The following is a 14,517-nucleotide window of genomic DNA, read 5'->3' as shown; positions in this document are numbered from 1 at the left end:
CATGTATCTTATCAGTTTTGCTTTACAGTATTTCTAACATTCAGTAAAGCTTATGCATCTAAAGTGAACAAATAAGGTTGCCTATATGCCTGGAGAACTGGACGTGTGAACTTGTACATAAGTATGAATTAAGCATATCACATAGTAAGAGAAAATTACTTACCTGAAACTTATCCTTTCAGAAGGTACACTGGGAAAATGGATTCTTTGAGCCCCTGTTTCAACTCCAAGTATGAGCTTTCTAGCTTTAAGAGCCATTGACACTGCCCCTAGGGGCAGCACAAGCTTTGGAACTCCCCTAGTGAGTATGTCAGTAGTTTCTTCAGGTGCCTTCCCTCAGTTCTTTTCAAATTCAAAAGATGAGAGGAAAAATAACCCAAGAAAAAAATCCTGTAAAGCAGAAACCTTACTCTTTGAGGGAAGGAGGGTAGCTCATTTGTGAATCCATTCCAGAGCACGCTTTCTGAGAAAAAGAAATACAGGTAAGTAATTTTCCCATCTCCAAAGGTGACTGGTGATTAATGAGTGGATTCACAGAGTGTGGAGAATAAGCTCCAGGGATGTCTGTTTAACACACAACAATCAACTAATGAGGACAAACATAACAATGAATGGTACAAGAACCAACACTACTTTTGAAATACCTCAAAACAGAAAGTAAAAAAAAATATTAACCATCTCAACATTAAGCTATATACTAGATTGCAGAAATAAACAATGAGCTTGGAAAGTTGTTCTATAAAGCCCCCAAAAGATCAGTGAGTAAGACAGACTTCCAGACGTATGTCCAGGAAAAACTGTACTATTATACATTTACTTAATCACTTCATATGTTTAAATATTTGAGTTCAACCTCACAACACCTGTGAGATAAGACTATTAGACCATTCTACACTAAGGACCTAAACTAGGGACATTTAACTGAAATCACTACCAAAGAAAAAATGTTTCATAAAGAAAATATTATCTAAGTAGCATCAAATAAGGTATTCATTTTTATAAGCAAAATACTATAGTCCTTTCATTCTGAAGTCTTAGTTATAATGTAAAAGTATTGGCTTTATCTCAAACTTGCAAAAGATCAAAACCCTAAAAATATGAAATCACTATGTACCAATATTTGTGAAGACAAATATAATATCTTGAATAAGATATATTTCAGGAATTAGCTAACTTAAATCAATTTAAATATTTAGAAAATAGTAATACCCAAGAGACTAACAACAGAAAGGGAGAAGAATATAAATAATCATATACTAATACAGATCAAACTAGAAATGCCAATTTTAATAAGTGACATATATTTATTAAAAATTATGTAAATATACAAATGCAAGTTCACAGATAAAAACCCAAACCTGCTGAAGTGACTGTAGCATAACCCTCATTCATATTTTAACTAGACAATTTTTCATCAACTTTTACCAAATAAATTTATTGAAACTGATTTGAAATTAAAACTATCATTTAAAAGGAAAATTATTTAATAAACAGAAGTGTGAATCCACTTTAAAGAATCAACTTCTGTTAAGTCCAGTTTCACTTAGAAACTTCTCAGAAGTTAACTGAAAGTTATGTTAATGAAAGCTGTCAATAATCTACATTTGAAAGTATAAAGTTTGGGATGATCGGGAAAAAGCAAGTATTAACAGAATATATGGAAAAGAGAAAAAATAAAACTCAGGAAAACAGAATACAAATTCTACTAACTAGAAAAACTAAAAAGTCCTGACCACAGACAAAATTCTCCATAATGGAGCCATCCAACAGGATGCGGACTTGTGAGTAAGTGCACAATGGGGGGACAGCATTTAACTGTGGTAAAAGCCAGATTCGAGCAGCAAGTGTCCTTTCGCTTCTGTTACTCTTCCTGATATTCAAATGTTATCAGGGAAACACCATTTGGGGCTCCCAAAAAGCAGGGAGATTCAAATGAGGGGACAGAAAGACAGGGCACGATAGAATCTAGGTTCTAAACTGTCCCTTTGCTTGTCTCACCCAAAAAGAAAAATTGAGAGTATTTTAATCTATTTTTTTCTTTCTCCAATATCTCTTTCAAGTCTAAACAAGAGCTAAGTGGGATCAGAAAGATGAATCTCTTTAAAGCAAAACACCCCTTTAAAAAATTAATTTTTATAATGGACATTGGCTAACAAATAAGGTTGACAAGGCAAAATCCTTCCAGTTACACACATGTAGGTCTCTCAACTGTCTCTATTATCAAGTTTTTCATTTTATTTTTCACAGAACCTGGACTGAATATAAAGAGAAACACCCGCTAGAAATAAAGATGTCGTTACTGCCAGTACTCTAACATATTATTTAACAACAACAACAAAAAAAAATCCCACTGTATATATCTGAGCAATTGGTCAACTGTACCATAATCAAGTGAATTCTCTTAAAAAAAAAAAAAAACAAGCTATTCAGAAATGTGAAGTGTGTTAAGAGCCTAACTCAATGAAACTTTTAAGATCTCTGAGTACTTGAGAAAATTAATCTTTCCTGTGAAATGATTCTGAATTCAGTGTTATCATTACTTAAGCATGATAAAATCAATCCGCACAGTATCATTAAAACAAGAAGAAGAAACTAAGTACTGTAGTCATGAGAAAAGGCTATATTTTTGAGATGGAAATTACTGTTCATTCACATAGGAAAGAGGACCAGTGCCACTAGAGCATGAATTTGAAAAATATGAAATTTAATTTCTGTAAGTAAACACAATTTAACCCATAACTAGCCAATGGTTTATATTATCTCAATAGGCATGTAAAGGAGAAAATAAAGCTTACTTTACAAGAATGGCAGTCACTATTGCATTGTAGAAATGCAATTTTGGAATAGTGTCCATGTAACTCTTTCCACTTACTCTCAAACCTCCATCAAATTTCCTAACAAATATTAGTACAGTGCTTTCCATAAGTGCAAAGTAGGCATTTAATGAGCATTATTAGTGACAGTTATAAAAATAACTGAAAAAATAAACACTTGGAAAGGTTCTATTACTTAACCACTAAATGTAAATATAAATATGTTTTAGTCTCTTGACAATTCCAATAGCTAACATTTACCAGACTTTGGAAAGTTTGACTTCTTTTTTGTAATTATAACCAAAAAATTCAATCCTGCAATTTAAATGCCAAAATTTTCAAGAAATTAGTAGACTAAATGGTCTAAATAATTTTCTGAAGATTTAAATAGATATAAACCAAATTTGTTTTTCTCTCTCAACATTCTACTTAAACACAGTAGCAGACTAGGATTTGCTTTATAATCACCAATGAGGTAAAAAAGGATGAGTTCACACAAAAGCAACATTAAAACATCTACTCGTCTTTTAAGTGGATTTATGTTGTGGTTGTACTATACCAACATTGAGGGAGAGTCTAGGCCCTGAAGAATACTATCATATCAGGGAAGTGAATTATTTAAATCATGAAGTGATTTTAAACAATTCAAAGAGCCTTAAAAGTGAAGAGGAAGGGACACATGCTTTAGGAACTTTAAATTTCTAAAACATGCTTTATTCATAATACTAAGAAAAATAGCTTCCCCCCCCCAATAATGATACTTCCCAGTTTTATTACTAAACTTCAAAATCCCCAAGAAAAGAATCCTTTCAGATCTAAGTAATACACTTATATCCATAAAAAATAACTTCTGCCAAAGGTAGCAAACCAACTAGCAAATAGAATTTGTTATTAAAGAACCCTGAGAGCCTCTTACGGAATTTGGCGAGGTAGCAGACAGAGCTACCTGTGTACCCTAAACCAGGGCTTTCAACCTCAGCACTATCAACATGTGGGCAAGATAATCCTGCACATTATAGGATGTTTACCTAACAGCTTTGCTGGACTCTACTCATTAAATGCCAATAGCATCCCCACCTCCTTCCCACTCCAGCTATGAGGACCAGAACTGTCTCCAGGCTTTTCCAAATGTCTCCTGCGGGGATAATCAGCCCCAGCTGAGAAATCAGTGATAACAAAATATTTATCTATACCATTAGGGAGAATGTTTCTCTTGAACTGAAATCTCAAGGCCACACACAGTGCAGGATGATGTAAGAGAAAAAGAAACCAGCCTATCTAGGCCTGATAAATGTAGAATCAACTCTGGCAATCAATGACAAGACATGTAAAGGCCAGGGTTCCCTATAGCTCATTAAAGGTGTTTTTCTGGCCATTATGTAGCTTAAAATTTATGGTGTTGAGCCTTATGTTTTCACCATAATCAAAGAAACAGCTGAAGAATGAACAGATATTGGCATCCTTAAACCATTAAATCAATGAGTCAAAAAGTGTCCTAAAACAAATAGGACTTAGAAACATTCTATCACAGTAATGGATAAATAGAACAAACTGTATCCAAAGAATTCAAGAAAAAAAAATTCAACCAGAAGAGGCATCCATAAACATCTCACTTCCTTTATGATCTACTCGCTGTGAAGCTTCTTTATCTTTTTTAATTCACAATAATAACAAAAATCTCTTTGAAGTTCTTATCCTTATGAACCAGTGAAGACCACAGTGCTAATAGCTAACATGTTACAATCTTTGGAGGATACTTTGGAGGTATAATCTTTGGAGGCAACTATGGGCAAAAACTAAGCACCAAAGGCAAAAAAAGAAAGTAGAAAGGACTAATTACAAGAAAAAAATGTGGAGCAAGACTGGCATAGCACACAGTGCTCTTCTTCATTCTAAAGAACATCTGTTTTATCTGCCAAAAAACTAACTTCAGAGAGTCTATCACACAGCTCTACCTAGAAATGGGGTTAAAAGATCTTAACTCCTACTTACCTAAGTGTCTAAGCAAGGATGCCCTCACAGTGTGAATCCAATTATACCAGTCGCCTTTGGAAATGTATCCATAATCCCCTATTACAGTCTCATCCTTTTTAAATGACCAAGAGTTTTTCATTCACCTTTATATATTATTGCTAAAAGTGCAACTTTCCAAGGAAAGTGATAAATAACTGAAGATCAGAGCTCAGAATGAAAAGATACCTTTAACCACAAGTACATAATTTCTACCATGAAATGTTAAAATCTAGAACTTACCCCAATGGCAGAAATCAGAAGAAACCACAAAGAGATTACTAGGATCCGCTAGGTATTTACTGAAGAGTTTTCCGAATTCCTGTTCTTTTGACTCACTCAGAGCTCCAACCAATACAGGAATAATGGTAAACTCATCCTTATGGCTTAAAGAAAACAGAAAGGGAAAAAAAAGTCATTTAAGAAATATAATAAAAATAGATTTCCAATGCTTGGCACTAAAAAGTGGAACATTTATTAACAGTGGTATGGATAATATACATAATGTTGAATCCTTAAAATCTATAAATTAATATTTAAAGAAAACCATTTAAAAATGAGAAGTACAGAATATTAAAAATATCTATGTAAATTACAGAAATGTACACTAGTTCTTTAGATAAAGCAGCTTGGTAAACGAAGCTATTTTACTACTAACAATAACATCAAATATAAAAGTAAGCTCACGAAATCACTATCATCAATCTTCTCAACTACCCAGAAAAGCTACAATCATCTCTGCCCAATGCTTCTGCAGTTTAAAAGAGCATTAAATTTTTCCTTGACTTAATTCTGATTGTAAACACCACCATTTCTGGCACTAGCTCTATAAACCTGCCAAGTGAGACCCACAAAACTTATCTTGGCTCCCAAAAGATTCACCAGCTGCACCTCACACCTAAACTAATTAAACAGATACAGGACAGTCTGAAGATACAACTCAAATTTCACTGGCATCTAGGATGGACATAGAATTCAAGGAAATAGGTATTAATTTCTGGCAGCAAGAAAAAGATACCACGCCCATCCACAATGTCTATAGCATATTTACAAGTCCCTTTTTCACTCTACAGATTGAAAGATTTATGGAAAAGGAACAAAGCAAATTAAGAATAACCGTGACGGGCTATAGAAACAGACCTTTAAATTTTTTCATTGTAGTGAAATTTAACTTACATATATCCAATATTATTTATATTCTAAATGACCCCAGATTTGACATTGTAGAAACATGACTCATGCTTGTCTGACTTGTTCTGAACAGGATAAAAAAAAAATCTTATGATAAATGGTTTTTAATATGATAATCTGGCACTTAATTGATATAGGACAAACAGAATTTATAAAAGGGTCTGTAAAAAAAAAAAAAAAAACTAGGTTTAAGTATTACCAAAATAAATGTTAGCTCAGCTTCATAAAGCTAAATTCAGGGCACCCAAGCGCCTCCCCCAAAAAGGCCCCCTTACCCTTGTCAATTGCGAAATAAACAGATCATACAGATCTCCAGTCCCTCTGCAATGCAGGGGCTTCTTGGGCAGAATCTGCATCTATGGAGTAAGAAAAAAACAGGAAGCTGGCAGAGGAAGCTGCCATGGGATATCTCTTTCTATGATTCTTACCACTGTGCTTCACAACTGCGTGAATGAATAGGGGCTTTTCAGTAAGGTAAGAGTGATTATCATATGAAAGAAAAGAATCTGTACTCTAGCAAAAAATTCAAGAAGATTGTTATGAGTTGTTCTAACTTCAAGTACTACCTACATAAATAAAAACACTAAGATCATTAAAATGAAACAGTAGGGAAGCAGAGTATAAAAAAAACAAGAAGTCAGAAGAAATGGGTTCAAGTACTATCTCTATCACATACAAACAAATGTTGATTGCAAAGGTAAGTTACTAACCTAAAAATTTATCTTATTTGTAAAATGATCATAATTACAATATCTAATTCATAAAACTGTTTAAAAGTGAGGAATACTGTAAGAAAAGTACTTTGTCAGTGTTAATTTACTCTGAAGAAGCATCACAAGTCTACTCTCTAAGAGCCACCAAACCACTCAGTTAACCTCAGTTTGAGCTATCTATAACAGGGGTAAAAGTCTCATACTACTGAGAAATCGAACCTTTGAATTAAGATTCATCCATCTACCTCTTTGCCATTTCGCTTTTTAAAAAATTATTGTTACTACTGTTCTCTATCCCCACAAAGCATAAATCAAAGAAGAGAGCATTTGGCTTTGAAATGTGACATTCCTATAAAAAGTCCAGAATCCAAGTTGTGAAGCTGGTCTTCCCTAGCGAAAGAGTATAAAATCTTGCCCTCAAAGAACAATTATAAAACTGAATAAAACTGTCCAAAAAACAACCATTTTGTGCTCTGAAAATCAAGCAAAGGCCAAAAAATACAATGAGAAGAGTTAATTCCTGAAAAATAACGTTTTTGAGAAGAACAGTGCAAGCCTGGCACCTTACCAGGAATTGCCTCAATCCTCCCTCCTTCAACATTATGGTAAATGCAAGGTGAGGCTGGCCATGAAAAACCAACAGCTTTGCTGTTGAAGGAGGCTGACTTTGGCTTGGGGCAGAGAGCAGAATACCCACACCCAACAGGAAACAGAAAATCCTGCCACTTTTGTAGTCTGAAATGACCACACCATTTGAGCCAAGCCACAAACCTGAGGACTACCTAGAAATCTAATAGGGAGGTCTTAGGAAGGAAAGAGCCATATAGGGAGGGACAGGATAAATTCACAAATTCTGAGAAGATGCCCTGGCTGAACAGGAGGCAGCACATGTATGCAGGGGAGGTCCAGAAGGCTGAAGCTCCACCCAAATGCCAGGGAACCGGGAGGATGAGAGCAAGCACAAAGGCAAGTGGAGACCTGAGGGACAATAAGCTCTTACACATCCCTGGCTGCCTGGAAACAAGGGATGCACACAAGCACTGGGAGACCAGAGAAGACCCAAGAGAAAGAAAAAGAGGCAAATTTGAAAACTTCTAATGTTCTCCCCAAAACACTCACAACCCACCAGCACACGGTGAAAGCTATATAGGCCCAAGGCATTTAAACACAACTTCCAAACAAACAGTAGCTAGCACCAAGCAGTGCAGACACCAGGGAGAACTCTAGAAAGCCGAGGCAAAAACAAGTAAGAATGTTTTAAAAGCTGAGGAGATGCATCAATAGCCAAACACTGGAACAAAGATTCTGCAGATAGAGTCTATGAAAGGCACCTTTTTGAAAAAATGAGGGCTTCCCTGGAAGCTCAGTGGTAAAGAATCCACCTGTCAATGCAGGAGGTTCAAAAGCTGGTCCAGGAAGATCCCACATGCCTCAGAGCAACTAAGTTTGTGTGCCACAACTACTGAGCCCGTGCCCAGCAGCCTGGGAGCTGCAACTACTGAAGCCTGCAAACCCTAGAGCCTATGCTCCACAAGAGAAACCACTGCAGTGAGAAGCCCATGCACCACAACAAACAGCAGCCCCTGTCTGCTGCAACTAATAGAGCAAGGAAGACCCAGGACAGCCAAAAATAAATGCATGCATGAATGAAACCATCACCACTATCATCGGAAGAAAAAAATTGATAAAATTACAATAAAGTTGCTATAATATACTGTACTATGTAAACATTCAGTTTCAAAGAAAAAAAAAATTCAGAGCCAAAGAACAAGGAAACTGTAACCATTCTTGGGAGCAAGGAGAGAGCTAGCAGAAGCTGTATTCAAGTGGAATTGGATACTAGAGTCAGCAGACAGATTTTAAAGTTATTATGTGCTCACTCAGTCGTGTCCGACTCTTTGCAGCCCCATGGACTGTCGCCCACCAGGCTTCTCTGTCCATGGAATTTTCCAGGCAAGAATACTGGAGTAGGGTATCTTTTCCTACTCCAGGGGATCTTCCTGACCCAGGAACTGAACCCGCATCTACTACACTGGCAGGCAGATTCTTTACCACTAGCATCACCTGGGAAGCCCCTAAAGTTATTATAAATATGTTAAAAGAAATAAAGGAAACTATGCTTTAAAAAGTTTAACGTATACATATATACAATGACTACAGCAAATATCAACAAAGAAACGTAAACCATTAAAAAGAACCAAAGGGAAATTTTAGAGTTGAAAAGTATAACTGAAATGAAAAATTCACTATATGGTCTGAAGAGGAGAATCAATATTACATAAAGAATCAGTAAAATTAAAGACAAAATAAGTTATCCAATCTGAAGAACAGAGGAAAAAAAAGACTGAAGAAAAATGAATAGAGCAGTGGAGACGTGTTCACAACATCAAATACAATAGGATGCACACAATGAGAGTCCCACAAAAGTTACAGGAAAAAAGTCAGAAAAAATAATGGCTGAAAACTTTCCAAGTTTCATGAAACATTTCTCTAGAGATCAAAAACACTCAACAACCCAAAGCAGGTAAGTATAAAAAGATTTCCAACCTAGATACAGCACAACGAACTGACGAAAACCAAAGACAAAGAGGAAATTGTGAAAGCAGCAAAAAGACAATGACTCATTACCTACAGGATAGTCTTTTCAACAGATAGTACTGGGATAATTGCATAATCCATAGGACAAAAAGTGAAGTCAGACCTTTACCTCGTACCATACACAAATTGGATCACAGACACAACTATATTATAAGCTAAAATTGTAACGCTTAAGAGAACAGGGTTCAGCAAACATCTTTTGAAATGGGCCATACTAGGTTTTCTGGGCTATACAATCTTTTTAGCAACTTCTCAACTGCTACAGTAAAGAGAAAGCAGCCATAGTCAATAGGTAAATGAATGGGTGTGTCTATGCTCTGATAAAACATTACAGTAACAAGCTGTCAGCTAGATATGGTCTGCAGGGTGTGTTTGCTGACCATGTTCAAGAAGAGAAAACCTATGTAACCCTAGATTAGGCAAAGATTTCTTGATATCAAAAGTGGAATCCATACAAGAAAAAAAAAGAAATAAAGAAATTGAATCCATCAAGAACATTTGCTCTTCAATAAACACCATTAAGAAAACAAACAGATAAGATATACCATGGGAAGAAATCTTGGCATATCAATAAAAAACTTATGTCCAGAATACAAAAATCTCTCATAACTAAGTAAAAAGATAAATTATCAAATTAAAATTAGGGCAAAATATATGAACAGACATTTCACAAAAGAAGATACACAAATGACTATCATATGAAAAGTTGCTCAACTTCACAAGTCCCTGGGGAGATGGCAAACTAACACCACAGTCAGCTTACACTACACATCTGTCAGAAGGGTTGTAATGTAAAGACTGACAATACCAGGTATTGGCCAGAATATGGACAAACAGAACCCTCATGCTTTGTACCCTAGAATATAAAATGGTCCCATCACTATGAAAAACACAGACTTATCATATGACTCAGCAATTCCATTCACAAGTACCTATTCAAGAGAAATGAAAACATATATTCATATAAAGACTTGTACAAGAATGTTTATAACATTATTCCTAACAGCCAAAAATGAAGATGATCCAAATGCCCATCAACTGGTGAATGGTTAAACAAAATGGGGCACAGTCATACAATGGAATATCCACTTGGCAATAAAAAATGAATGAACTGTTAATACACAATGCAACGTGGATGAATCTCAAGAACAGTATGCTAAGTGAAAAAGGACCGACACAAAGGACTACATATTGTATGATTCCATTTATTTAAAATTTCCAAAAAATACAAATCTACAGAGAAAGAAGGTAATGGGTACCTGAGGTTGAGAATAGAAGCAGAAATTGTCCTCAAAGGAACACAAGGTCTCTTTTTTGGGTGATAAAAATGTTAAAACTAGATTGTGAGGGACTTCCCTAGTGGTCTAGGGGCTAAGACTCCATGTGCCCAATGCAGGGAGCCCAGGTTTGATCCCTGGTTAAAAAACTAGATCCCATATACTGCAGCTAAAGATCCTACATGCTATAACTAAGATCCAGTCCAGCCAAATAAATAAATAAAAATAAACAAAATATTCTTTTTAAAAAAACTAGATTGTGAAAATGTCTGCACAAATCTATAAACTCATCAAAAATGTTATAGGATATAAATTCATACTTCAAGCTTCAATAAAACTGTCAAAAAAAGAAAGAAAATCCATCTCTGCTACCTGCAGCAGGTTACTTAAACTATCATCTGTCATCCATAAAAACAAAGTTAATAAAACCCACCTTACAAAATACCTACGAGCACGTCAGTAATACAGATGAAAGTTTTAGCCCTTCTTTTTCTGTCCTATGCCTTAACCCATGCTGTGGAAAATTTCTGTATCCAAGATGTGTAACAAACAAAAAAACTGAAATCACAGAACCAATAGTGAAGCACTCTCCTTAAAAACAAACAATATCACTCTATATCACCAATGCTTTTACTGGTACAGAGTACAAAAAAGTCTAAATTCTAATGTAAATATTCTAACATAAAAATGTGAATTCTGTAGCTAACACAGTTCTATAGTTAATGTTATAGTTAATAATACTGTATGAACATCTGAAACTTGGTAAGCGTAGATTTTAAAGTCCTCATCAGAAGAAAAATATGAATTCTGATATGAATATTCTAAGTGATAAGAAGATCATTTAAATGGCAGTTTTCACGAAATTAGCGGCATATAAATAACTGAAATCTTAAAAGTGATGACATTTTAAACTAGATCAAATACTGTATACAAATAGTTATTTGATTATTCTTTCCATGGCATTTATTTGAATATTTCTCCTCTGAACAACATTGATGAACACGAGAATTTTCTTTTCTATACAAATCCTTCCAACTTTCCAAAGATTTTAGAAGCAGTCTAGAGCTTCTCAGGTGAGAATTTTTAAAAAATCATAACTAAGCCAGTCAAAAGAAAAGCTATTCTTATCTCTAAGATGCTGAAGCTGTTGCCACAATAGCGCTATATAATTTATTCTCCTCTCCTCTTTTAGATAGAAAATATTCATAGGAGGAAAAAAGAGAGGACAAAACATATGTAGATAAATACTAAAAGTCTACTCTGATAAAAATAAAATATATTCCAATCTTCTCAAATGTCTTATGGTACCTCTTGCTCATCCTTTTCATGGTCACAGAAACAAAAACTGTTCCATTACAATCAAAAATGAGAGATACTCCATGCTCTGTAATTCTAAAAAATGCTCTCTTCCTGATATACAGGTACTAATCCAAAGGAATCTTCTATGTTCATGAAAAAGAGAAACTGAGCAATATACAAAGAAAACATACATTTGCTCTAAAATCTCAATAAATGACAATTTAAAAAAACAAGATATATGCAGAAATACACGACCAGGAGTATGAAAGTCAAAGAGTAAGAATACATGTGAAAATTGCACTGCTCTTGTGGCTGTCATTTAAGCTGGATGGGGGTGGAAAATCTCAGGCTGTTTTCTATGCCCATAGACAAGTCATTCCACCCTGTTAAAGAGTAACTACATAAGAGCATACCTTACTTTTTCTCTGATCATTTTAAATAGTTGAAGACCTTGACTGAGGCCAAATCAGAAAGGAAAGAAGAATCTTAAGACCTAGTACAAACCTAAACTATAAAGGAGTTAAAATGGTATTCAGGTGAATCAAAAATTCACAAAGTTGGAATGGCAATACGGCAGCCTGGAACTGGGAAAGTGGCAAGGGAATTCTGCAACTGGGTTAAATTCAGCAGACTTGTTGCGGAAATCTTTAGAAAGTCCTATGTGTAAGACTGGCCTTTGGGTACCTAGCAACTTGGCTTCTGCAATGTTATTTAGGTGGATTAAGGCTCTTTTTACCCACTTGGGACATAGTACCAGCCTGCCTAGATTGTTAATAAATTATGTGATTATGGCAATGCTTTCCTTCTGCAAGTTTCAGTATAGCTTTACAGTCTTAGTTTTATGTCTACATGACTAGTCCCTAACAAAAATCCTGGATTTAGAATCTTAAAGCAGGCGTCCCTGGCCAGAAGCACTGTATACGTGTTACAGTGCTGGAGGAACCATGTTCTGTTCGGCCCACCCCTATGGGAGGGAGAATGCTGGAAGCCTACATTCAGATTCCTCCAGATTCTGCTCGACATGCCTTTTGTCCCTTGCTGGTCCTGCTGCGTATCACATCTTTTCTAATAAACTGGAGTCCTCATACGTCTATGAGTCCTTCAAGTGAGGCTGGTCGTGGAACTCTCAAAAACGGTGTTAAAGGCACAGAGACTGAAAGGAATCATAACGTGGAGGTTCAGGGAACCCTACGTGGGAGAATTCCATTAATCTTTTCCTCTTGATCAAATTCACCTTCAACAACAGGGATATACATACAGATTAAATGCAGAATACTGTGACTCACTGTGAGAAAGAATAAACTAGAAAGACCCAGAAGACATCAGGCAGAGCCAAAGAAAATGGGGGAAAAGAGAGGGAAAGGGGGAAGGTAAACTGTCAATGACAACTAAAATTAACATTTAAGTCATTATAAATCTTTACTGTTTGATCAGGTAAGGGAATACAGTGAGACTATCAAAATTAATTTCAAAGGGTATACCTTTCTGAATTTCCATTCTGGTACGAAAACTAGTAAAAAGATTTTACAAGGGCAGGCGTATTTCAGGTACCAGAGAATCTTACTGAACTCTATTATGGAAACTCAACTGTTTGAAGCAAAACAGTAGTATGATGAACTGGCCCAAGTCAGCTTTCAGAATTATGGTCACACCAGTATGTTTTACAGAAACATTCCAGTATTTTGATGGAAACAAGTCAACATTTCCATGCCCTATGTTCTCCTAAAATTGTATCTGGTTTACACCAAAAAGTTAACATCTTGACCATCTCTGATATACTCTTACACATTAAAAGTATTTTAAATTATTTTACTCTCCCACACAGAAATATTTACCAAGTTTTCTTCATTCTCCCATAATCTGCTCAGTTTTAGCCATCATTACTTTAGTCCAAAGCCTTCATAATTTCTAAAATATTTCTATCAACCTCTTCCAACTCTAATTCATCCTTTACAGTACCATTATGCCATCGAAGAAGAATACTCTTACAGTCAAGTTGTAATCATCACCCTCCTTCTCAAGAACATTTATTAGCTCTATAACAATCATGGAATAAAATACAAATATCTTAAAATGACATTCAATGTCCTTCATAATCCTGTCCCAACCAACCATTCCAGCTTTCTAATCTTGGCCCTCTTACTCTCTGCACCTACAAGGTTACCTACTCAAATGGTTCCAGGCCCATGCTGGTACCATATGTGTGCGAAAGGTCAGATAAGGCATATGATAACAAGAAGGGGCAGGATCAACATCAAACTAAAAACATTCAAATCTGTGAAAAACTTTTTCTACCTATGCAGGTCAAACAAAAGTCATCTAGAGACAGACCTCAGTTACTAACCCAGACTTCTGTAACTTCCACAAACTAAGTCAAATAGGTTTCTGCTCTTAAAATTAGCCCTGGGCTTTCTTACTTCCACATTTTATATTTACAGTATTCTGTTTCCAACAGAAAATTCTGCCTCATTCTGTGAAAACTACAGTCATCCTCAAAGTACACCCAAATATCATCTTCTTCACAATTCTTCTCTGTGCTCCCCTAACTCAGCTGTCACCTTCATCCCTTTTTTTCTGCTTCTATAAACTCTTCAATTGTACTTATTACATTTTGAA

General features: G+C 35.5%; 1 protein-coding gene across 4 annotated transcripts in view; it reads right to left on the bottom strand.

Moving 5' to 3' along the window:
• MEMO1 (mediator of cell motility 1) overlaps positions 1-14,517 on the bottom strand; it is a 122,957-nt gene that overhangs the window by 26,732 nt on the left and 81,708 nt on the right. For 3 of the 4 annotated variants that reach the window (XM_027966964.3, XM_027966965.3, XM_042246312.2), the window contains one exon: positions 5,067-5,209. In XM_027966964.3, the coding sequence (XP_027822765.1) occupies positions 5,067-5,209 (143 nt within the window). Of the gene's footprint in view, positions 1-163; positions 464-5,066; positions 5,210-14,517 lie in introns of all 4 variants that reach the window. The other variant, XR_003588738.3, reaches the window with a different exon arrangement.

The sequence above is a fragment of the Ovis aries genome, chromosome 3 (assembly GCF_016772045.2).
Source record: "Ovis aries strain OAR_USU_Benz2616 breed Rambouillet chromosome 3, ARS-UI_Ramb_v3.0, whole genome shotgun sequence".
In the NCBI taxonomy this organism is placed as follows: domain Eukaryota; kingdom Metazoa; phylum Chordata; class Mammalia; order Artiodactyla; family Bovidae; genus Ovis; species Ovis aries.
This window is presented reverse-complemented; position numbering and strand designations above follow the sequence as displayed.